We start from the raw sequence: 26,950 nt of genomic DNA, 5'->3' as shown, positions 1-26,950 counted from the left end.
ACTGATTTATACCTTACCTGACAAGTAATTAGATAATGGGAATCATAACATATTGGTCATCTTTGATTTTTATCTCTTTTTCCTCCTTTTTCTGAAACACCCTGTTGCTGTTCTGTCTTCACTACCAAACTGTCTTGATGATATTATTATTATGATAGAGTACTATAGCTATGTGCATAATTTCTTCATGAAATTGGACTTTCTCAATTTTTATAAGAAGATATGAATGACCTCATTGGAATGCTTTCAACATCTGAAGATATTCATGCAGCAAGTGTCCAAAAGCACTCCAGTGATGAAATTCATTTACTGCTCTAAAAGTAATGAAAGTATAATTCCATGAATCATCATCATCATGATATAATGGACATCAACATTGAAACTTTATTTCTCTTTTTGTTTGCCAAAGTTCAGAGAAATGGGGTTCCTTTTTTCAGCCAACTAAAAATTAAATTAATTCCTTTGCATTTCATTAAAAATTCAAGGTGTGGTCAAGGACTAATTTTCTTTGGTTAGAGGTGCATGAATTTCATTGGAAGGTATGGCATCTTTTATCCTTCATCTTAAGAACATGTGCGACACAATGTTGTTCTATAACCATAATGTAAGATGACTTTGAGCATGGACATACATTTTCTTTCATGGCCTGTAGAAATATGTAAAGATTCTGTTGGTTGCTTTACAATGTAAGTTGCTGGTAATGTTTCATCATTTATGTTAGCTTCATCAACATAAGAGTGAGATTTGAATAGTGGTGTTATTGTGCACCATCTGTGCCTTACGAATGGTTGGGTCATGTAAACTGAATCATATGACCATGAATAAATGACCTATAACGGATGATTTTTTCCATTGGTTTAGCCCGATATGCTTTTCTCTGTGAAAGCAAAGAATATTGAAAGTACCACATTAACTTTGAAGGAATGAACCAATCTTTGCTTATCAAGTTAACAGATTGGATGCTGACTAGTGAATGATGTTTAAATAGTATGTTTCATGGAATAATCACTTTACAAAAGAAAATATTTATAAAATCCTATCAATACAGGTCAAGTCATCTGTTAGATGAAGCAAAGTCTATACATGTTTCAACCTAATCTCAAGGCCATCTTCAGTAGTAAAACAATGATTACATAATATACAAACAAATTAAAAATCGTAATGATGTGAAGTGACAGTGATCATGATTAGTGAGTTAATTTGTTTGTATATTATGTAATCATTGTTTTACTACTGAAGATGGCCTTGAGATTAGGCTGAAACATGTATAGACTTTGCTTCATCTAACAGATGACGACTTGTATTGATAGGAGGATTTTATAAATATTTTCTTTTGTAAAGTGATAACCGTCAATACGGAATGAGATTCATAACTTGCAATCATGGAATAATGTCGGTCATTTATTAATTGTAATGAAGGTAAGGTATATCCTGCTCATTCTTTGTCATTTGCCTTGTTTTTGCTTAATAGATTTATGTTTGAGGTTATATTTAGCAGTGAATACTTCTGAGCTCTATTTTTCAGAATTTCTTTGCACTCTGTACAGGGGTGGAGAGAATCTATTATGCCAAACAGTAATGGGAGGTTGAATCTGCAACCTCCAAGCCTGCATGCAGAGAAATGGGGTTCCTTTTTTCAGGCATCTAAAAATAAAATCAGTTTCTTTCCATTTCATTAAAAATTAAAGATGTGTTCAAGGACTATTTTTCTTTGGTTAAAAGTGCATGAATTTCATTGGAAGGTATGTCATCTACTTCCCAAAACACAGTATCTGTTATGACCAGTGTTAAGTGCCATAGTTTTCTCCACTTACTTTGACAGGCATATTAGGAAACTGTCACTGCTGTGTTTGAGACTGGTTACATTTTTTCAGGATATTTTACCTACCAAGGAAGAGGTGGATCAAAGAGTCATAGATGGGCCCAAAGTATTCAGGGAAGAGTGATGGAACAACAGACATAAATGTAGGTCACTGATTCATTACCTTACCTGACAAGGAATTAGATTATGGGAATCATATTGGTCATCGTTGATTTTTATCTCTTTTTACTGATACTCGTTTTTCTGAAACGCCCTGTTGCAGTTCTGTCTTCACTACCAAACTGTCTTGCCTATCCTTTTCAATTCATGGAGTAGGGTGAGGTATGGCTGAAAGTATCATCAGAATCCAGAAAGATATAATTGTCTCAGTATCTGACACAAGATGGCATAGGACCACATCAGTAGATTTTGCAGCCTAATGTGGCAAGGATGTAATAGGTTGCAGTTCAGAGTTGTCGTCTATCTGTAAACCTTTCTCAACTCGAAACTTTGAAAAAGAAGTTCCTGCACACCATGATCCAAAACACTAGAATAGACAAAATTAGGAATGAAAAAATAAGCGAAAGGTGGGAATAGGAGATGACTAAGAAGGATCCAGAAAGCAAGACTGAAGTGATTTGCCCATGTAAAATGGATGAAGGCCAACAGGGGACTGCAAGAAAGGGAATATGAAAGAGAAGTAAAGGGAAAATACCAGTGTGGAGACCTACACAAAAATGGATTGATTTTGTGAAGAAGTATGTAGATGATGCAGGACATGATCGGGAGACTGTTGTGAAAGAAGAATGGCTCAGTGTCAGACAGAGATAAAGGGGGTTCATACATCGGTCCTGAGCAACTGTAGTTGGTGAACTATAATGATGATGTGACCCTTCTTCAGTATTAACATTCATACATTCATCATCATTATAGACCATAATGCCTTTCAGTGTTCAGTCTGTAAGCCTCTGTGAATTTACTAAACATCGCCACAATCCTCTATTTGCAACTAGTGCTGTGGCCTCAGTTAGTTCTATACCTCTTTTCTTTAAATCGTTAGAAACTGAGTCTAACCATCGTCATCTTGGTCTACCTCTACTTCTCTTACCCTCCATAGCAGAGTCCATTATTCTCCTAGGTAACCTATCTTCCTCCATTCGCTTCACATGACCCTACCACCGAAGCCGGTTTATGCGTACACCTTTATGAATCGAGTTCATTCCTAATTTAGCCTTTATCTCCTCATTCCAAATATCTCCTGCTATTGTTCGCACATGTTTGTACCAGCAATCATTCTTGCTACTTTCATGTCTGTTACTGCTAACTTATGAATAGGTTGTACTGAGTCCACCCATCTTTCGCTCCCGTAAAGCAAAGTTGGTCTGAAAACAGACCGATGTAAAGATAGTTTAGTTTGGGAGCTGACTTCCTTCTTACAGAATAATGTTGATCGCAACTGCAAGCTCACTACATTAGCTTTACTACACCTTGATTCAGTCTCACTATATTACCATCCTGGGAGAACACACAACCTAAATACTTGAAATTATCTACCTGTTCCAGTATTGTATCACCAATCTGACATTCAATTCTGCTGAATTTCTTACCTACTGACATCAATTTAGTCTTCAAAAGGCTAATTTTTATACCATACTCATTGCACCTATTTTCAAGTTCCAAGATATTAGACTGCAGGCTTTCGGCACAATCTGCCGTAAAGACAAGTCGTCAGCATAGGCCAGACTCTTACTACATTTCCATCTAATTGAATCCCTCCCTGCCACTTTATATCTTTAAGCAGATGATCCATGTAAACGAACAACAAAGGTGAAAGATTACAGCCTTGTCTAATCCCAGGAAGTACCCTGAACCAAGAACTCATTCTACGATGAATTCTCACTGCAGTCCAATTGTCAACAAAATTGCCTTTGGTCGATTTTAATAATCTACCCTTATTTCCATAGTCCCCCAGTATGGTGAACATCTTTTCACTCAGTACTCTGTCATATGCTTTCTCTAGATCTACAAAACATAACTGCTTATTCCTCTTGTAGCATTTTTCAGTTACCTGGCACATACTGAAAATCTGATCCTGACAGCCCTCTGTGGTTTGAAACCACACTGGTTTTCATCCAACTTTCTCTCAACCACTGATCGCACCCTCCCTTCCAAGATGCCAGTGAATACTTTGCCTGGTATATTAATCAATGAGATACCTCAATAGTTGTTGCAATCCTTCCTGTTCCTTTGCTTATAGATGGTGCAATTACTGCTTTTGTCCAATCTGAAGGTACCTTACCAACACTCCATGCTAATCTTACTACTCTATGAACCCATTTCACCTCTGCCTTCCCACTATACTTCACCATTTCAGGTGTAATTTCATCTATTCCTGCTGCTTTATGACAGTGGAGTTCATTTACCATCCTTTCCATTTCCTCAAGTGTAATTTCACCAACATGATTTTCCTCCTCCCCATGAGCTCAGTTGTTCGCGACTCCACCAGGAAGATTTCCTTTTACGTTGAGAAGATTTTCAAAATATTCCCTCCACCTGTCTAGTGATTCCCTGGGATCTATTATGAGTTCACCTGAATTACCCAAAACACAGTGCATTTCCCTTTTCCCTACCTTCCTAAGATTCTTTATTAGGTACTGTCCAGAAAGGTTTCCCTGCTGCTTGACCTAGCCTTTCCAGGTTATTACCAAAAACTTCCCATGACTTCTTTTTGGATTCAACAACTATTTGTTTTGCTCTGTTCCTTTCATCTGTGTACAATTCCTTGTCTGCATCAGCCCTTGTTTGGAGCCATTTCTAATAAGCCGCCTTTTTACCTTTACAAGCTGCTCTCACTTCATCGTTCCACCAAGTTGTTCCCTTTTTCTCATCTTTATGCACAGTTGTTCCTAGGCATTCCCTTGTGGTTTCCACTACAGCATCCCTGTATGCCACCCATTCTCTTTCTATATCCTGAACCTGCTTACTGTCCACTGTTCGGAACTTCTCTCTAATCATATCCATAATAAGCAAAGGCTGGAAACGTCAATCACATTCCCAAACTACTCGGCTGCAGGTAGAAAGAAAGTTGGTCGACCACTAAAGCAATTTCATGACAGTACTCAAAGATCAAAGCATCAGAAAACTAGACATCTGTGGCTCCAACATTCTCCCAAAGAACTTTTATATGCTGCCCAAACGAGTTTTTGTTCTTCTGGTAATTTTGAAGCTTCAGAAGTTATTAAAGATGTTACGGCTTCACCAACATGAGCGTTAAAATACAGGATTACATACAAGCAGTTAAATATGTATAGTGTCCGAGAATTACCAGCAACCGAAGCTTTATCTATGTTCGTTGTTGCTGATCTGACAAGAGAACAGTATTATAAAATTAGAGAAAAAGATTTGTCTCAGTTTCCTTCTTGTAAGAAAATCCAGTTACCAAAAAGGAATGTTATCCCGAAAAAGAAGCTATTACTATTACCAAAACTTCTGCCAAAATACAATTACAAGCACTCCTCAGTCACACATCTTCACGAATTGTGCAAGCACAAAAGATGTTTTATTAAATTGAGGACTAGAGAAAGTGAGGAAATTGTGTTTGATTAGTAAATGGGGGGATTTGATGGGTCCAATCAATCTGAGTACAAGCAAAGTTTTACCACAAATCCCGAAGCAGCTGATGCAAACATATTCATTTCATCTGTAGTGCCCTTGCAACTGATTGTGGCTGCAGAAACTTCCGGGACCAACGAGGAAATCATACTTTGGCAGAATAGAAGGTGTTCATCTACTAGACTTTGTAGGCCTATCAAATTTCAGTTTGCACACGAAACTGCTGATCATTCGAAGTCTGAAAGAACTCGCATACTAAAGCAAATTAAGGACTTACAATCAATGAAATACACGTTCAGTGACACAGTTATAGAAATAACTCACAAACTACTACTCACAATGGTGGACGGGAAAGTGCGCAACGCTCTGACAGAAACCACATCTATACAACGTTGCTATATATGTGGTCTTTCTTCAAAGAAATCTAATGATATCACAAAAGTTAAAAATGCTGAAGTAAGTCCTAACAATTTCAGATTTGGGTTATCATTGCTTCATGCATGGATAAGGTTTTTAGAATGCATTGTACACCTTTCATATAAACTACCTGTGAAAAAGTGGCATGCACGGGGAATACAAAATAAACAATTTGTTTCTGAGACAAGAAAGGAGTTTAGAAATGAAATGGGTCTACACATTGACAAACCTAAGCCTGGGTTTGGAGGCAGTAATGATGGCAACACTGCCAGGTATTTCTTTTCTGATCCAGAAAAATCAGCATGTATTACAGGGGTTAGTGTTGTGATAATACAGAGATTTAAGGTTATACTACAAATGATATCCAGTGGACACACCATAGCAATTGACAAATTTAGATCATATGCTTTAGATACTGTTAAATTATTTATCGAGGAGTACCCTTGGTACCCAATGCCACCAACCGTTCACAAAATTTTGATTCATGGACCTGAAGTAATTTCCATTACTTTGCTTTCTATTGTACAATAAAGTATTCAAAAGGTATAGAGAACGTTTCACAAGAAAAATGTGCAGAGAGAAGACAAATCAAGATGTGCTTAATAGGCTCCTGATTGCATCTGACCCATACATCTCAAGCATGGATGAACTACACACTACAAGAAAGACATCTTTCGATAAGAAGTGTTAGATATGTTGCTGCCACCAAACATTAACTTTGATTGTGGCAATGAGTCTAGTGGTAACAGTTCAGATTCTGACTAAACACATCTATATACAGTGTTTATTAGGTATGCACTATAAATTAAGCTGCTATTTTGTTATAAAAATATGTTTCTGTCACTTAAGTTACTAATACATATACCATTCACATCATTTTTGCCATCTTTTCCCCGTTCAGCTCCACTGTGCAGCAGAAGGATGGGAAAGGGCTAAGATTAGGAGGGTAGCAGCCGTGCACTTAATTAAGGTACAGCCCTAGCAACTTCATTCAAATCAAGACAAGTTATTTGTACACTGACAATATTCCATTGGTTTCAAATATTACACTTTAGTACAGAGAACTTTTCCAGTATCATGAAGGCTCTCGAAAATATTTCTAACTGCCAAAGTTTCAATTCCAAGATTCGACAATATGCACATAACCTTTAAATTTTCAATTCACAGACTAGCCCTTTTAAAACAGCTTATTTTCAATGGAATGGAGCTCCTTATCTGGTCAGTCCTAACCTCATCAACTGGATGGATACTGCCAAATCATGTAACATTCTTGGGTATAATGTTGATAGTTTCTGGAAGTAATAAATAGTATGTTGAAATTCATCTCTCTATGGGGAATGTGCCAGTTATGAAGTTCAGAGCGTTCTAATGGACTTCCCTGAGTTACGTGCAAGCTAGCGCTGTGAGTTGCTAATGTACAGTAAATAGTGAGCAAGGAGTGATCATCGAGGGATATTTTCTTTCATGATGGATTTAATGCCGTGAATTTTATACCCAAAAGTGAATAAAGTAGTACCACAAAAGAACACACTTTTACAATTTACAAATTATATCATAGATGTTAAAAGAAGGTTTGATTCTTTTATTTTTATGTCACACCGACACAGGTAGATCTTATGGCAACAGTGGGATAGGAAAGGGCTGGGATCGGAAAGGAAGCGACCGTGGCCTTAAAAGTACAGCCCCAGCATTCATCTGACGTGAAAAAAAGATTAATCCCTAAGGGTATTAGATGAGGATCAGGACCTGAAAACAAAAATACTCATTCCTTCGAGACCATAGAATGTACAAAGACAAAATTCTAAATGGCAGTATATTTTTAAATCCTTGGTATAACTATAATCTATTAGCTTCGTAGTCCGTATTGATAGTTCAAGTACAAAGTATGAAGGATGAGTTCTCCACCTAATCAATACTTTATTTTACATAGTATCAATATTATTTACATAAAAGGACAGTACCGGTTTTGACCTGTAAATAGGTCATCTTCAGCTGTTGAAGAACCTGCTTAATAGCAACTCTACAGAGTAAATACTACTAAAATTAAAATTTAACAAGAAATGTTTATTTTAATGGCATTCTTGTTAAATTTTAATTTTAGTAGTATTTACTCTGTACAGGTGCTATTAAGCAGGTTCTTCAACAGCTGAAGATGACCTATTTACAGGTCAAAACTGGTACTATCCTTTTATGTAAATAATATTGACACTATGTAAAATAAAGTATTGATTAGGTGGAGAACTCATCCTTCATACTTGTGCCCTTGGTATAAAATAGGAAATATTTTAAAACATTGTACCCTTAAGGGATTAAATAAGGTTATCTCTAAAACAGTTTGATTTACAAAGTTGTAATTTTACATGGAGGTTATTCTTTTATGTCCTAGGAGTCAAATTTCATGTACTTCAAAATGTTTTTAATAATAATATTAATGATGATGTTATTGGTTTTACATCCCACTCGCTACTTTATGGTTATCAGAGATGCCAAGGTGCTGGAATATTGCCCCACGGGAGTTCTTTTAAGTGCTGGTAAATGTACTGACACAGGGCTGATGTATTTGAGCACCTTCAAATACCACCGGACTGAACCAGGATCGAACCTGTCAACTTGGGCTCAGAAAGCCAATGCCATACCATCTGAGCCACACAGCGTGGCTTCACAATGTTTCTCCCCTAAGAAATTTGATGGGAGTTGACAATCACATATTAATTTTTCTGGAAACCTTTCACGTGTATGTGTATGTATGTTCAGTCCGTCAGCGATTCCGCTGGTGGGATCCTCAACAGCTCTGCCATCAGCTGTCATAGATGGCCTAGGCATCACTGAAGAGGCGTACTAGGGAAATGAGTAGTGAGGTAGTTTCCCGTTGCTTTCCTCACTGAGCCAGAGTTGCTATTACATATCAGTCTGCCAAGCCCACTGAAATGCATACACCAACTGACCCTATGAGCAACATTTTCACACCATTCATAGCAGGGACTGGCTGCATAAGAATTGGCATTACTAGCATCGCTCATACCTCAGTCACTTTCATATTATCAAAGCCAAGGATAAGACAGAGACAGATCTATGAAAGTAACAAAATTGCTCTAGCCTATACCAGAAGACATAGTGCAGTGTAAACACTAGGTCCTGCCAGCAAAGGCATACCTTTCACGTATGAACTTAAAATTTTTGGTCGTTTACGTCCTATATGTTAAATAAATATTTTTAAAACATTCTACACCTAAAACAAAACATTCAATTCTCCAATTATTTTGACGTATAAAGTCAAAATTTCACAGGCTGGTCGCATCTATGCCTTAGATGTTAAACGCAGTGGTGACACGCGACATTTTGAAAAGTGTTATCACACTCCTCCTTGAGAGTATATTGTCACTCGCACCTTCTTTCTGTAAGCTATACTCTAGTCTGGACCTTCCAACTGAATCATATCGGCAACAGTGTTGATGTGTGCTTGACACCTCATGGCGTCTCTTTAAAATTCTGAAACTATGTAAATTCTCCATACCGTTGTTTTTCCAAGCATTCTTTCCTGAGGAAAATGGAACACATGGCCAACAATACAATTTATTCATTTTTGCATAACCAAATAACCAGTGCAGATCTCTGTACCACGAGTCATGAAAATATCGTACTGTTCTTTTCGATTCCTTGACTAAATTCTTAAGAGCAGGTGTGGGTCTAACTTTTTGAATTATGTTTTTCTCTACCTTCAAAGTTTCCTAAGAAAACTGGTGTGCTGTTTAAAGTTTCTGTTATTTATTTATTCGTATCAGAAGCATTATGCTATAAATACATATATACATGAGCATTCTGGGCCCACCAACACACTTATTTTCGACAGCACTCATATTAATGTTTAATAAATTGTGCAGTACTATATGCTACTTTTATCTAAGACAAATGAAATATAAGTTCACGCTTCAACAAGAAAAGTCACGTCGTATTATATCAATAACAATAATTAACACAAATTATAACAGTGCATTTTTGAGCACGGCGGAAAGACCGGACAGAACTGATCAGTACCAATGTTTTAAGTATTTGTTACCACTTTGCATTGTGGTAACATGACGAGAGAACGTACGAGGATACATCTCAGTGTTGGGGGGGAAAAGGGCTTTGCTTGGCGCAGGTGCAGTAATACATCCAGAATATTATTCCCTCTAGTTGGCTGCATCACTTTCTGAATCACCTGCCCTTCCCATATTAACTTATTTGCCATTTGTTGGTCATGCTTCATTCGCATTACCTTCCCAATTGATATTTCATAAATTGAGATCACCCGCTACCATCACTATCACTATTATTGGATTATATGAATTTAGCATTGTAATAAAAAAGAGCAAGGAAGTTGAGACAAGTTATTGATGTCTGCTTTAATAATGACTTACACCACTGTCATATTCAAAGTGTCATTTATGTGTGAATTATACTCCTGGTATTATTTCACAATACTTCATTCGGTTCTCTGCCAATATCCGCTTTTGTATTCTTTCTTTTTCGTATTGAATGTAAAAACTTTACAATAGGATCGCTATAATGTTCTTAATTATAAAGTTCATAACACAACAGTGTCATTTAGCATGACGAGGACGTTCCATATTCCCTCTATATGTAAATTATTGTGTGTTGCAATATATTATTATACAGACAAATAACAAATCTTTCCGTCAATCAACTCCACAGTCGTGCATTAGTTAAACTAGCATGGCCTGCACGCTACCTCACTGTTTTGCCACCTTTAGCGCTAGTAGTCACTTACACGTTCCCCATTACAGCAGATTTCCAAGCTTACATAAAAATTAACATGGAACTGATATGAACAATCCCGCAAGATGTACGGGTCTCGGAACAATTGTTCCTTTATTATTTAACTTCTTGACAAGTACTCTTTACCATGCTGCACAATTCATTTAAAAAATTTTGCACCATTTCCAATCCAATCAAGTAAAAGTTTGCAATATCCATAGGGCCTGGTTTGATCTGTATCTTGATTATTCTTTCATGTGCATTGGCACATCCACTGTGCTGTGTTTTAAATTGTTCTTAACTTTTGTCTAGTCGCACGAAAATTATTACGTTACTAGTCGCTCACGGAGGTATCCTCCGGGGTTAAAAATGCTCGTCATTTTCGTCCTTTGAGATGTTGTTTTGGCATGTTCGTTTGCAGTATTCCTCGGTATAATTAAAAGAAACCCTTTTAAGTACTTGTAGGTTATTTTTACACAGTTTGTTTGATCTAAAAGCAGAATATTGTAGATCTTAACTATATCGAATGATCTTATGATATTAAATTCATGAGACTCGCCATTACCTACGACGATCACATCATAATGAAATATGAAATAATATTTTTCTAAAATAAGTTTAGAAGAACAAAACAACAATGTCATTGACCTCCAAAATAAAATAAAAAATGCACTAAAATATAAGGTAATTTACTTAATCGCACACGGAGGAAAGGTTCAGGCGATGTCACTCGTCAAAACAATGATCCCACACTCGCACACAGGATGCACGATCACCCCGAAATGCCGACAGGACAGGTCCAAATGAAAAAGGAGAAAGGTATTGGGATGGGGAGACCAACAGTTCAACAGGGAAGTTCAGTACCGTGCAAAATGTAATCGGCCCGGAGGAAATTTCCATGAGCAGCTAATTAAGGGTTAAACATAATTCCCAATCCATTCTAGGACTCTTTGCCTCCACTTCAAAACACCTCAGTTCTTTCTCATCACTTCCTTTCCAATTCCTCAAATACGTCAACCTCGTATCAGTATATTTACTGGCATGTAAAAGAACTTCTGTGGGACAAGATTCCGGCACATCGGCGTCTCCGAAAAACCATAAAAGTAGTTAGTGGGATGTAAAGAAAATAACATTAATTAACTTTCCATTTCGATTATGAGGGACCAAGAATATCTATTTCCTTCCTTTACATGAAGTCTGCTCATTCTTCTGTTTTTCCCATTCAGGGGGATGTTGTTAACACAGTGACGAACGTAATATTTCATCTTTCTTCCTCTTTATGTTCTTCCCTGGTTGTCCATTTGTTATAGGTACCTCAAGGATGGAGGCACTATGCATTGTTTGTGGTGGGAACACCCCAGCCTTGATGTGGATCTGCAATGAGCTTTCGTTATAGGCTGTTACTATGATGGGGTCATCACTCCCAAAGTTATTTCAGAGCTACTGCCAGCAGTTAATCAGACCACTCCTAACATGGAGCACAGATGCCTATTGCAGCTGCTTCGAACCTGGGAACAGATGTTATTTGGTGGATTCCAGAGTCATTTTCCTCTCTGAGGGGACCACTACCCCACCTCAGGAAACTCGTCCACCTCTTAGGGTGTTGGGTTATTTACCACCGCCCAACACTTGACATTGAGGTGCTGGCTGTATAGCCTACTCCATTACCAAAGCGAGATAACAAGAACCCAGCCAGGCAATATAGTTCTTCTAATGGAATAAAATCCAGAACTTGGTCACTTTTTATCAGACATCCAAGCTTATCCTAGTGGCCGAATTTTAGCTGGTGTTTAAAAAAAAAAAACCCTGTTTTACACTCCTTGCTCCTTAAAACTGACCTATTTCATTTTTCAACATAATTTTGAAAACTTAATTGGAATGTTCATGGAGCCATCTATGACTCAAAACAGAATAGTTATTTGTTTTTGTATGGTATACTACGAAAAATTCTTGAAATATGTCCAGTTTGCTTATAGTGCTAAAGTTCTGGAAACAAATGGTACTCTTTTGTACATCAAGATGTTTTCTAAGAATGTCACTCATTGAAGTATAGCATAATATACTCTTTTTCTTGAGTAAATTGTAACTTTATTTGTTAAAATTTTGCCATACCTTCCTTCTTTCACAACTTCTTGCTTCTATCCTGTACTGATAACATTCTATGAATTCTTTTTAACAACATTGTTTGGTTAATGTAACTTAATATGTTAACAGAGGAGTGGTTTCTGTCAAGAGTGATGGGTCACCTTCTTGAGAACTGCAGCTTACTAACATCCTGTGTAGAGTTTTTGTGGTGGTAACTGGAGGAAAGCTTATTTGGGGCACATTGTGAGTCCTGGATTCTGTCATGTTTTTTGGTGGAAGATAATATTATTAAATATTTTTCTTGGAGTGATATAATGATGTTTTATTGGTATTATAAGTATTTTAAGTACTGTAAAGATATTTATGCAATTACTAATTCCCTGAAGAATCTTGTACTAACAATATTGTTTTACTATTGCAGGTTACGTGTATCAAACTACCGTGGTCCTGTGTTACATAGCAAAGAGGGTAGTGATGATGATATTGACGATTATTGACTGATTCTATGTATTTAAGGAAGTCTGTTAATATAGGAATATTTTCCTCATTTTACTCTACAGAAATTCTGTCAGAAGAGTTTCTATTTTGTTTAATTTTGCTCTTGTTCTAAATAATTGTAGCACTAAGAGTAGAGAGAACAAGGCTATAATTGAATATCATACCATGTTTGACTGTAACTAGTTACTAAGATTTCTTGATACCAAAGAAATCGTACAAGTCATTGACACATGTTCCCAAATAATTCCTTGAATTGCATTTTTTTTAAAGTGATCATTGTACAGAAATTATATCATGAATATTCTTTATATTTTCACTATGTCAGGTAGAATACACTGCTAACTCATTGATCCTGTAACTACATAGCAGATGAGAAGGGAAAGAATTAGATGTAAGGTAATTTTTTATAAAAGGAATAATTATATTCTGTCCTGAAGATTAGACTCTTGACTCTTCTTCCATAGAGCAGTTATATGTAAATAGAAGTCAGATTTCTTAGATAGCTATAGTGTAGTGATATTATTTATTTGTAGTAAATTATTTTCAATTGTTACCAACATTAAGAAATATTATTGTCACGGATACCCTGTGGTATAAAATACGGGTGGGATTGGAATACTCTTTAAGATTTCTCATGGTGCTAAAAGTGTTTTGCACCTACGGACTAGAATTGAACCTATGAGTGATTGAAGAATGTGACATTTTCGTATACTCGTATTATATTGTGTACGTCTTTATACTCTTATCTTCTAGACCTGTTGTCCTAGTTTATTCAAGGTAATTTCTGTCTGATATACTTTGCATTTAACTTATTTCATTATTAGTCCAGTCTCATTTTAGTCAGTGTGAGTGAATGAATGCCTAGATTTGCTGTAAGGTGTAGTACTAAGAAAATAATTCTTTGAGATTATATTTATTTTTATGAAGTTGTAGTACAGCTATTGATGTATATTTCCTCATTAATGGTTAATGTATTATTTATTGATATTCATTTTGATGTTCAGTTTTTTTCAAATTGATGTTAAGGATGAACCAATATGAAATTTAGATATACTTAAATCTATAAAACCTTTTTTCTAATCATATTCTCTGGTTTTTTTTTTTTTTTTTTTTTTTAATGTAATAAGGTATATTTATTTTGAGCATATGATCTTTACCCGGGTGATGCAAAAGGTTGTGCAAAAACTGAAGTAGTGCAAAGGGGGGTCCATGTACAACAATTTTGAATAGGAACTTATAATCTAGGACAAAATCCTGCATCAGGGCAAGCCTGGAAATGTCAGGAACAACATAATGGATAATTTACTTTATTTTTCCAAAATGAATTTCCTACCTAAACAATGCAGAACTGATAACCAATGACTGTCGTTTGTGCACACAGTGAATTCAGACACTTGAATGTTGTTTACGAAAGCTGTTCAAACTGTTGCCCACCATACTCAATGCAAGCATCACGTCATCAGTCACATTTTTTTTGAAAGCAGGCATACCATGTAATGGAGCATTGAGTTGGATGAGAGTGGAGAGTCTGTTGTCATAGTGGATGCTAGTATAGTCCTCACCTTGTAAAGTTAGTCACCAAAAAGTGGCTATCGCTGTCTTCTTTTCTTAATGGCCCATCACTTGACTAGTTACATATAAAAATCACCAGACCTAACCATAACAAACTAACCTCAACGTAAGCACCAAAAATGGAGATTCCGTTACCTAAATAAATCATAAAAGTTAAGATGAAATAAATCAAGATATTCATAATCAAGTCTGTTTTCAAGGTCAATGAGGAATTAAGAAAAGAAACACACACACTCCCTCACGCAATTTAATGTTACACATTTATTTTAATATACGCATTACTATAACCATATTCTTGAAATGAGGGATATGTCTTGAATGATAGAATTATTATTTTTTTCTATTCGCTTTACGTCACACTGACACAGATAGGTCTTATGGCGACGATGGTATGGGAAAAGTCTAGGAATGGGAAGGAAGTGGCCGTGGCCTTTTGATAGAATTTATTTAATAAATCTTTGTAGTGTATTTTCAGCTTGCAGGTGGTTGTATCATCAAGCTTACCAGGAAAATGTATACCACTAACGAACCAAGCTACATGAAGAGAAATTTGATCATCTTCTGAGCTCGCTGAGGAATTGAGAATAATAATGTTATTGGTTTGACGTCCCACTAACTACAGTACTTCTACGGTTTTCATAGATACAACCTGAGCTCAGGAGGCCAGCGCTCTACCACCTGAGCTAGTCATACACTCTGCGTTTCATTCGCTTAATTTAATTTTAAACATTCACTGCCTTCATTTTGATGTACGCATTACTAATATGGAGAGAGATATCTAAATTGCATGAGTTGTTGCGATTTCCAAAAGTTCAAGACCTTGCTTACCATGTAGGACCTATCTGTCCTTCCTTTTGCTTGTACATTATTTATTTATTTATTTATTTATTTATTTATTTATTTATTTATTTATTTATTTATTTATTTATTTATTTATTTATTTATTTATTTATTTATTTATTTAAATCCACAGCCTGTTTCCAGTCATTCGACCGGGTCAGGAATGGAATGAATGAAGCCCACATCTAGCGGCAAGGATAAGAATTGTGCTGGCTGCCGAAGCCTGTCGCACTCCTCTGGGGCAATGATTAATGAATGACAGATGAAATGATATTGGAGAGTGTTGCTGGAATGAAATATGACAGGGAAAACCGGAGTACCTGGAGAAAAACCTATCTTGCCTCCGCTTTGTCCAGTACAAATCTCACATGGAGTGACCGGGATTTGAACCACGGAATCCAGCGGTGAGAGGCCGGCGCGCTGCTGCCTGAGCCACGGAGGCTCTACCTATTTATTTATTTATACCGCCTGGTGGCCATGATTGTTAAGGCATTGAAGTCCAAACTCTGACACCGTGGTTAGCCGGTTTGAGTACCGTTGGTCAAGAAAATTTTCACCATCAGAATTTTGGCTAGCAGGGTAGGGGAGGGGGTAGTATACAATTTCTAATCATTAGATTGCGTGCCAAAAGCCTGGATTAAATTCCAAACCTCTCCTCAATGCTCATATGGAATGAGGGCATATAACGCTGTTGATGGTGATTCGTCCGTCGGATGGTGACGTTAAGCCTTGATCAGACCCCTTGGTGCTATTCGACAGGAGTAGGCTGTGTGCCAGCACCGGATTTCACGCCCTCCCATCCTACTATCACACATCACATCATTCATTTTATCTCATTAACTCCTCTTATATGAGGTTTGTCAGGAAAGGCATCCGGTTATAAAATCCCACCACGACAGATTCATCTCACCTCATATCCAATCCCATAGAGAAACGGGACAAGGGTTGGACAAACATTCATTATTTCATTTTTAAAAAATTTTTAGTGCCATTTGGGACTGCTATGGACCACGTGGTTCTTATCTCTAACAGCTTTCTTCTTAGACCAGTACTCCTTCATTCTTGCACTGTGAATGTCTTTCCGCTCCCGATTCCATTTCACACCTTCTCTCGGATGCACTGTTTTTTTCTGTTAGTGACTGGAGAAAGTTTGATGTTCTGATTAACGTTCTGTACCTGTTCCTGTCATAGATTTCACTGGAAGCAATGTCCAATTGTTGAAGGTCTTTTCTGACAAGTCTTGCCTACTTGGCATTAGTCGCTTTCTCTCTAGAGATGGTGTGGAAGATTCTGGAGGTGAGCCTCTGATTGTTCATTCTCATGACATGACCGTAGAAGTTCAATCTCCTCTTCCTCATAGGTGTTATAATGCTCTCTAATTGTTGGTACAGTTCATTGTTGTGCCTGATTCTGTACTTGCCTTCTTCTTTAATAGGATCCATGATTTTTCTCAGGATCTCTCTTTCCTTCAGTTCCAGTTTTCTGAATTGCCCTTTTCTTACCATGTTTAGGCATTCTGAGGCATATGATACTGACGGTCTCACTACAGTACTGTAATGCCCGATTTTGAGGTTAAGGGAGAGGGATTTGGATTTGTACATGCTCTTACATAGGTGGTAGGCGCTTTACAATTTGATGCATTTGCTGTTCATGGCCTGATCTTCATTAATGTTTGGAGTTATCCATTCTCCTAGGTATTTGAAGGAGTTAGTCCTTTGTACAGCTTTGTCCTCCACTGGGATTGGTTTGGGTGCATCTCTGATGTTGGTGATAAACTGTGTTTCGTTCATAGCGATTTTCAACCCTACTTTAGCTGCTATGTGGTTGAGAGAAGATAGTTGATGGATAGCTTCCTCCACACTGGATGCCAGGAGTGTAATATTGTCTGCGAAGACTAAACAGTTGACTGTTAACTTGTCTTTCTTGTAGCCTGTTCTCAATCCAGAGTCATCCTTTAGAATTTTCGTTCCACTCATGAATGACTTTTTCGAGTAGGCAGTTAAAGAGGATTGGAGATAGGCCATCCCCTTGTCTAATACCTGTTCTGATCTCACAGCTCTGGGACAGTTCCCCTCTGAATTTGATTCTGGCTGTAGTGTTGGTAAGAGTTGCTTTCACGAGATTCAAGGTTTTCTTTTCTAGTCCCAGTTCATCAAGTGTCTGGAAGAGTGACGATCTACTGAATCGTAGGCCTTCTAGAAGTCAACAAATGTTACTATATAGGGTGAGGTGCTTAGGTTTTTGTAAGTGGTGATGGTTTTGAGGTTCAGGGTCTATTTGGTGCATGACCTTGATTTTTGAAACCCAGGCTGGTACTTTCCGATGGAGGAGTTTAGTTGAGCCTCTACCCTTGTGAGTAATACTTTGGAGAGTATCTTGTATGTCACTGATACAAGGGAAATCCGTCTGTAGTTGTTGAGATCTGATTTGTCGCCTTTTTTGTGTAATGGGTGGATGATAGCTGAGGTCCAGTTGCTAGGTAATGCTTCTGTCACCCAGATATTAGATATGATTTCATGGATAGTTTAGATTGACTCCTCATCAGCTTATTTCCAGAGCTCTGCTACAATTCCATCTTTGCCCGCTGCTTTGTTAGATTTAAATTCTGAAATGGCGTTCTGGATCTCCTCCTTTGTTTGGGGGAGAGAGTCCGACTTAGTAACATTCTGAGGTTCGAAATGCAGTTTCTCCTTGCGTTCCTTTGAATTTAGAAGGTCGTTGAAATACTCTGCTAGAACTGTAGTGCACTCTTCATGGTTCAGTTTCAGCTTACCGTCAGCTCCCAGAATGTGAAGTGTAGGGGCTGAGTAGGGTGTTATATTTGAGATTTCAAAGTTTGGTAATAGTCTCTAGTGTTGTTTCTTTGAAAATCTCTCTCTGCTTGGTGAATGATATCTTTATTGTACTGCCTCTTGGTGTGTCTGATAATTTTAATAGCAGTTTTCCTAGCTTCTAAGAAGTTTTTGTGGTTATTCAGACTTTTGTTACAGTTCCATTTTACCCATGCTGGCTTTCTCTCTTCTATTGCTTTGTCACAAGTAGTTGTCCACCATGGACAAACTTCTTTCTGACCACCGGGATGGTGGTTGTCGCAACATCTATTAGTGCCTTCTGTAGTTGGGGCCAATCATTTTTGTCTTTGTTTTTAGCCGGGGTCTCGGTGAAGTTATTGTTATCTTTCAGTTTGGCTGGATTGAACCTTGGAATTTGCGACTTGATGCAGTGGTTTTCTCTACTTCTTTTAAGAGGGATGAAATTGGTTTTGATCAAAGAAAGATAGTGGTCTGAATCAGTGTTTGCACTTCTCAATACTTTGATGTTTAGCACTTCCTTGCTGTTCCTTCTACTGTTGGCTACATGGTCCAGTTGGAATTTCATGAGTATTGGGTTAGGGCATCTCCAAGTCATGGCTTTCCTAGGAAGGCATTTGAAAGCTGTAGATTTGGGGACTAAGTTGTGATTTCTGCACAGGTCAATCAGCCTTTCTCCATTCCTGTTGGTCCTCTTGTGGGCTGGGTATTCTCCAACTATGTTCTTGAATTTTCTCTCTTTGCCAATCTGGGTGTTACAAAGTCTCCCATTAAAATAGTTATGTGGTGCTTTGTGATCCGGTCCATTGTCTCTTCGAGTACCCTCCAAAAGGTTTCCACATTTTCAATATCTTTCCTGTTGGTTTCATTAGTAGGTTTATTTATTTATTTATTTATTTATTTATTTATTTATTTATTTATTTATTTATTTATTTATTTATTTATTTATATATTTATTTATATATTTATTTATTTATTTATTTATTTATTTATTTATTTATTTATTTATTTATTTATTTATTTATTTATTTATTTATTTATTTATTTATTTATTTATTTATTCATTCATTCATTCATTCATTCATTCATTCATTCATTCATTCATTCATTCATTCATTCATTCATTCATTCATTCATTCATTCATTCATTCATTCATTCATTCATTCATTCATTCATTCATTCATTCATTCATTCATTCATTCATTCATTCATTTATTTATTTATTTATTTATTTATTTATTTATTTATTTATTTATTTATTTATTTATTTATTTATTTATTTATTTATTTATTTATTTATTTATTTATTTATTTATTTATTTATTTATTTATAAGGGACTGGCAATTTTTTAACCTGTTTTCAGTTTGCAGGTTGGTTGTATCTCAAGCTTACTACATTTGGAAAACTCAGGAAATGCACAGGGGCACTAAAAAGTCAAACAACATCAACAGTTTCTTCTCTCTTTTTTTTTTGCTATAGGCTTAAGTAGCACCTACTGAAGACAGGTCATATGGCAACAGTGGGATAGGAGAGGACTAGGAATGGAAGGAAGTGATTGTTGCCTTAATAAAGGTACAGGCACAGCACTTGCCTGGAGTGAAGATGGAGAAACCACGAAAAACCATATTCATGTGTGTCGACTGTGAGGTTTGAATCCACCATGACCCAGATGAGGGCTCACAGCGATGTGACCAAACTGCACAACCAATTCACTCAGTTTCTTGTGATTCATAATACCACATGGACTTAACGTCCCAAATTAGACATTTTCAACTTCAACCAGCGGGCAATCCACTTACTTGTATATGGATCTTCATTTCTTCAGTTACACATATACATAAGAACATTATCCACCTGAATAAAAGACACTTCCCTTGACCTTTGATTGGTTCAGATATTTAAAAAAAACTATTTTGGATGAAATTTCTGTATATTTACATCGTAAAGAAGGCATGTTATCATAGCAAAAACAATATGCAATGAAATAGTAATAAATGAATACAGAGATATAAACATAATTTACTACATTAAATATTGGTTTATTTACATTTTAAGGAGTATGTGTTTTAATAATAATACAGTCAATCCCCGATACAGTGCCACCATCCGTTGAATAATATTTTATGGCATAGAGCGAGGGTAGCACTAAAGTGAAAATTAAGTGTGATGTTAAATATCTGTGTCTAAAATCTGTTACTGCATGATATCAGAGACTTTTTTGAAGGACAGTTTTACTATTTTGCTAAGTAAGAGGATATTACACTAACATTTTTTTAAATACGGTAGCACGCTTAAACAGTACTGTATGAAAAATAATGTTGCACTGTTAATGCTTCTTTTTAAAACCTAAGTCCTAGCAGAAGAAATTTGTGATCGCTGCTTGCTTCTTATTTTCATTTATTGTTCAACTGCATCAGTCACATTCCTGTAACTTTCCTTAACTTCTGTACTTGAAGGAACTCTCAAGTCATTACAGTCAGCCTTATCTTCAGAGTCTGAATCCTCGTAATGGCTGTGCAGTCTTCAGTATGTCTTCATTGCTTGCAGGTAGGCAATTGATTGCCTATAGATAATAATTCTTCCATTATTAAAGGGTGTTCAACAGGGGCACAAGTTTCAAAGTCTCAATTCTGAGTTCTTCCTCAGCATTGTCATCATCTAAGGAACTGTTTTGAAGAGGGATTAAATCTGTGTGGCTCCAGCAGTTCTTATTTGTTGTTGATGTAATTTCATCCAATGAACACCGTATCATGAAGAGCGCATCCTTAAGTGATAGATTGACACATCATTATTAATGCACTGTATAATGTGTTGACCTGATGGCGGCAGTAATGAGCTTTAAAGCATTTTATGATTCCAGCATCTATGGGTTGAAGGAATCCTCTGCAGTTAGATGGTATGAATTAAATTGTTACATTGCTGAGTGGCTCTGTCTTGAGACAAGTTGCATTATCAAGGATAAGTAAGACATGTCTCTTTTCCTTCTTCATGGCTTCATTTAAATCCCATCCATGCTTCTTTGTTGTGATGGTAGATGATATACAAATCAGGATTAAAACAATTGAAACATTGTGGCCAAGCAGCTTTCTTAATGACAGTTAATTCTTTTGTCACTGCCATCAGCATGTGTGCAAAGAAACTAGAGTAAATCCTATCCTAGGCTTTCTTGGCACCTTTTACAAGTGCAGAAAAAATTGTGTTATCAGGCTACATTCTGAACAGTAAACCACTTTCGTCCATGTTGTAAACATTTTCCAATGGATATTTGTTGATTACATCACACAGTCTTTTCTTTCCATTAGACACTATGTTATCGTCCACTTCACTGTTTCACCTTGCTAACCATCCGTTACTGTACTGCAAATTCTTTATTCCCATTTTGTCACCAAACTCTTTCTTTTTTGATAATTATCACGTCGGTCACTGTTCCAAGATTTGCATAAACCTGGCTTATCCACAGAGTTATGGCATCCTCCAGTTCTTCATGTTTTGCACACCTAATGCAGGTTGCACTAGCAGAAGAATGTTCTTTAAGACACTTTTCTTTTTCATTCATAATGTTATCTATCACCTCAACTAACAATTTCTCCCCAAAGTAATGAAAAGTGGATTGCGATAACTTGTTGACTAGTCTTTGGAAACTGTTTACTGTATTCACAAACTTCACGTTTCTCTTGAATATGACTGCTCCCTTCATTTTAATTCCCAATGTCACAACTGTATTGTAACAATTAAATGAACGCTGGACAGTAGAGTAGAATTTGTGTCCATTGTTGCTTAAATAATGTGTGAATACCCCTTCCACCTTCATGTGCTATCTTTAAACCTTCAAAGTTTGCATTTACTGAAAAGATTAGTTTCGTTTTTGCACGTCAAGCAAACTTTTCTTCTTTTGTTCCTGTCTTTTCTGACGATCTTCAAATTTGGAAACTGCTTTGCATATAGAACAGAGACTAATTGGAATTTATGTTCCTCTACATTACAAACACAAGTTAATTGCTTTTGATCTCAAGAGTGCTTTAAATACACATAAAATAGTATTAGATTGCTGTGGTAAAATAACATTTTAATATTTGAATTTCTCTATTAATAAGTTAGCTGTACTTTGTTCATTGGAAATGATAAGTTAAAGGTACTTGTTACCATTAAAATATTTGTTTATATATAAAGTGCCATCAGTGTAATTGTTTTTTCATAAATCATTGAAAAAAGGAAGTGGAGAGAGAGAATTAGGCCAACTATGGGGATGGTGGAGGCTGGAATTTTCTTTTGTGTTCCTTGTAAAAATGCTGTTTGGCGAATTAACTTGTCACCCAGTTTTTGTGAGTCAGGGAATTTTTTCTTTGTAGGTCAGGGAAAGTCAGGGAAACTTGAGAGAACATTTCTGTGGATACTATGATACAGCCCCAGCATTCGCCTGCTGTGAAAATGGGAAACCACGGAAAATCATCTTCAGAGTTGCCGACGGTGGGATTCAAGCCCACTACAGGGTCTCTCATATAAACTAAGACCTAACACACGGTGTTTGTACACTGCACTACGGCAGCTGTCTCAGCTGAACTTATGTTGCGCTACCGCCCTGCTTTAAGCGTGTATACAATCTTATAAGAAATTTTACCTTGTAAAAGATGCTGCAAGTGTCGCCTTTCCTGGGTTATACAGGTATTGCAGCTGGTAACCGCATTCTGACTGATGCGAGTGAGTTTTACCACTGTAATGTTTCTAATTTCCTTCATAATGTTTTCTTTCAGTTCCTTCAATGTGTGAGGATTTGTTCAATACACTTTTTCTTTCAGTTTACCCCACAAGTAAAAAATCGCATACTGTCAGATCTGGAGAACTAGGGGAGAAATAGACCAGCATTGATCACTCTGTCCTTAAACACTTCCAAAAGTTTAAGAAGGGAATCTTCTGCTCTATGAGCAGGGGCTGAATCTTGTTGGAACCACCCATGCGTTTTTTTTCTTCTTCTGTTAACTGATGGAAGAACAACATCAAAATGTCATCTTGTTACCTCTGTGCATTTACTGTCATCTCGAAAAAATAGGCCCAATTATTGTCTTGCACCAACAGCACACCAGACACCAATCTTTCTATCATAATGAGGGACTTCATAAAAACCATTAGGATTTTCTACACCCTAATAGCGAGAGTTATGACTGTTCACATGACCATTAAGGTGAAACCAGAACTTTTGCATACAAAAATACGGTGTTGCAATGATCACTGCCTCAACACGTTAACAGCTGAGATTCAGACTGATGACTGATGCGTCCATGGTCGAACACATGCAGGCTGCTTGCAAGGTCAAGAACTATGCGCACGCCTTCCATACTGCATATTATTGTCTTGGAGAGTAAAAATGCAGCTTCGACGGTCTTAGTTTATATGAGAGACCCTGTATCTCCAGAATGCAAGCTCACAGCTACGCGACTCTAACTGCATAGTTAACTCGCTCAGTACAACAACAACAACAACAACAACAACAATGGTATGCAATAAAGAAATAAATATAGTTTACAACATTAAGAGCCATTCCATGTCACTGAATTGCAAAGTGGATGGTATGAATAGACAAACATAATAAACAAGAGTATTTAGAAAGCAAAGGGGCAGAAGATAAAGGTTTCTACTATCCGTAACCTTGGCACCTGGTGGGGTAGGGTGGTTAGCTGTACGCCTGACCACCTTTGCCCCCCCTCCTCAGGAATTAACCTCACTTTTGGTGTAGTCCAAGGGAACCTCAGGGCCATATGCACCTCCGGAAGTGGAAATCTTGTTTCTTAAATTTTTGACTTTGTGGCAGGGAATCGAATCAAAGCCATCTCCTTCTGGGCGAACTGAGCACGCCTTTACCACTTTGGCCAGGTAGCCCCTAACATGAGTATTTATAATTATACTCAACTTCTCTGAGCGAATACTCTTCATCAGAATTAAGTTCCTGGATTGTATCCTGTAGCTGAGTATATGGGCATATATGTTATGGAGGTGGTGTAGTATAAACCAACATTTTGAATAATCTGAGTAGATTCTCAGTTGTGGTGGTATGAGTAAAGGAGATTATCTTCTCCGATTGACAGGTACACTGATGAGCATTTAAATTAATGATACCTGGCTGGTAGCATGAAGGACCACCTTTCGCCCCGATGATGGTAGCGATGTAGGGTGGCAAGGGCTCGAAAAGACGCTGGAAATATTGGGAAGCCATCCTGATACATTACCATTGCACAGCCTCCCATAATGCATAGGGGTTTGTTGGAACAGTAACTAAGGCGCGCACATCCCTCTCGACACCTTTTCAGATGTGCTCAATGGGACTGAAGTTGGATGTCTTTGAGTGCTTGGCAAGCATCATTATGCCCGTGGGGTGTTAACTCACTAATGCACGGCTAATGAATATCATTGTGTGTTACAAATCTCATGTTATGGTCCGTATTGAAATGTACTTAAAGTCAAATAATACTAGATTATAAATTGCACCTGTTCAATACATAAGAGTTTTTTATTTAAATTTAAGAAATAGTTCTTAACATATTAGACATAGGGACATGTTTCACCCATAATGAGGGCATCATCAGCCTAAAATTCTTTATACCTGAAAGAAAGATAGATCATGATCCTGATTGTTCTTATACCTACATAAGAGGATACAGTTTTAGGTACAAATGTATATAAAATGACTAGCAAGTAGAATATAGTAGTTATAAGTACTTATGGCAAAGTCTTATAATCAGTCCTTATTGTAGATCTTTACGAATGTCTTGTTTTTTAAATGTGGTAACAAGTGGTTAGTTAGGCTGATGATGCCCTCGTTATGGGTGAAACATGTGCCTATATCTAATATGTTAAGAACTATTTCTTAAATTTAAATAAAAAACTCTTATGTATTGAACAGGTGGAATTTATAATGTAGTAGTATTATTTGACTTTGAACTATATTTACCTGAGAAATATTTTGCTCAGTTACAATTACTTCACAGAATGTAAGTCTTTAGGAAATAACTGACTTTTTCTTTCACATGGGAATGGAATGATACCAAAGTTTGCAGGGGAAAATACATTACACCATTTTGTGTGTTTTGGCATAGAGATATTAAGGGGCTTTCATCACTAAGCATGACTAAACAAGCTATCAAAACAATTGCTCGCAGGCAAAGTTTGCATGTCACAATCGTGTTTTCATTATTTTCAGGACCAACTAATTCAAAATGTGTTTTCAATAATGGGAATGGAAATTCTTTAACTCCTTCGCCATCACACGTTTATTCCGGCTCCCTTCTTGAACACATAGTACACGATTATCTAAATCTCAACAAGTAACCACAAGAAGCTGCGAGTAAATGAACGTACATACCGCACATACTGTACATACCCACAATTCTCAATGATGCCAGGTGGGCTTGGTACCAGTTAGGAATTATAGCCCATTGACCTTTATACGGCTTTGAGTGCTATTTCATTAATGTTTCAGACTAATTTAGCATTTGTATTGGTAGGTCCCTAGTTTGTGGCGATGTGGCCCAGTGATTACGGTGTTGTACTGCTAAATGAGTGAGTACGCATCTCATCCTTGGCACAACTCCTTGTGCAGTGACAAAGAACAAGTTTGAACAAATTCGCAGATTTCTTTCATTTAAATGACAACTTGAATTAATTACTCACAGATAGCGTTTACAAAATAAGGCCACTCGTTGAACATCTCAACCTGAAATTATCATATAACATGATGGGAATAAGAAACTTAGTGCTTCACTCGCAAGTATTCTCCCCTATCCACTGCAGAATGATATGAATTATTTAAATCTTCTATATAAGATCAGTATTATGTTTTAAGTGTTAATTTATGTCACATTAAATTATATTTTGTTCCACGTGTCATAAATGTGTACAACACTACTGCCAAGAATATATCATATGCTGAAAAAGTGTTACTTAAAATTGACAAATTCAGCTATATTTTATATCCTTGTTTGAATGATTGGTTATACATACTGTGTTCAAAATGTTATAAGATTACTGAAAAACTAAATTTCTGGTTGTTAATCTATGCAATTGGCCACAATTCGGGTGTGATATGAGAGTGAATAAACTTGCTGTAAGTGTAGGTCTACTTCAGCGTGCTGAAGGCAAAACATTGGTGGATATGATCTGGCAGTAGGTTCCTGTATCATTTGCCAGTGAGGGATGTACATGCAAATTCTAAGAACCTTGAAAGTCTGTACCATTTTTCAAAATCGGATTTATTTTGGCCAGGGAAACTGGGAAGAAGAAGTGCTATTAAGAATATAGTTGAATGAAAAGAATTTTACTGAGCGAATTTCTGTGTGGTTTGGGTCACATAGCTTTCATCTTGCATTCAGCAGATGGTGAGTTGGAACCTCACTATCAGCAGCCCTGAAGTTGGTTTTCTGTGGTTTCTCATTTTCACACCAGGCAGTATCTTAATTAAGGCCATGGTTGCTTCTTTCCCGCTTATAGCCCTTTACTATTCCATCACTGCCGCAAGACCTTGTGTCGGTGCAACATAAAGCAAATTGTAAAAAATAATAATAATA

General features: G+C 36.8%; 1 protein-coding gene across 6 annotated transcripts in view; it reads left to right on the top strand.

Moving 5' to 3' along the window:
* Positions 1-26,950, top strand: part of LOC136856824 (coiled-coil domain-containing protein 102A) — a 237,678-nt gene that overhangs the window by 177,314 nt on the left and 33,414 nt on the right. For 3 of the 6 annotated variants that reach the window (XM_067134977.2, XM_067134975.2, XM_067134973.2), the window contains one exon: positions 13,095-14,097. The exons of 1 other annotated variant lie outside the window; for it this stretch is intronic. In XM_067134977.2, the coding sequence (XP_066991078.1) occupies positions 13,095-13,170 (76 nt within the window). In that variant the 3' untranslated portion in view covers positions 13,171-14,097. Of the gene's footprint in view, positions 1-11,898; positions 12,611-12,802; positions 12,917-13,094; positions 14,098-26,950 lie in introns of those variants that run through there. 2 more of the 6 variants (XR_010858467.2, XM_067134974.2) reach the window with 2 other exon arrangements.

The sequence above is a fragment of the Anabrus simplex genome, chromosome 1, assembly GCF_040414725.1.
Source record: "Anabrus simplex isolate iqAnaSimp1 chromosome 1, ASM4041472v1, whole genome shotgun sequence".
NCBI classification, from domain to species: Eukaryota; Metazoa; Arthropoda; class Insecta; order Orthoptera; family Tettigoniidae; genus Anabrus; species Anabrus simplex.
The sequence above is the reverse complement of the archived record's forward strand: the minus strand, read 5'-3'. Positions and strand labels throughout refer to the sequence as shown.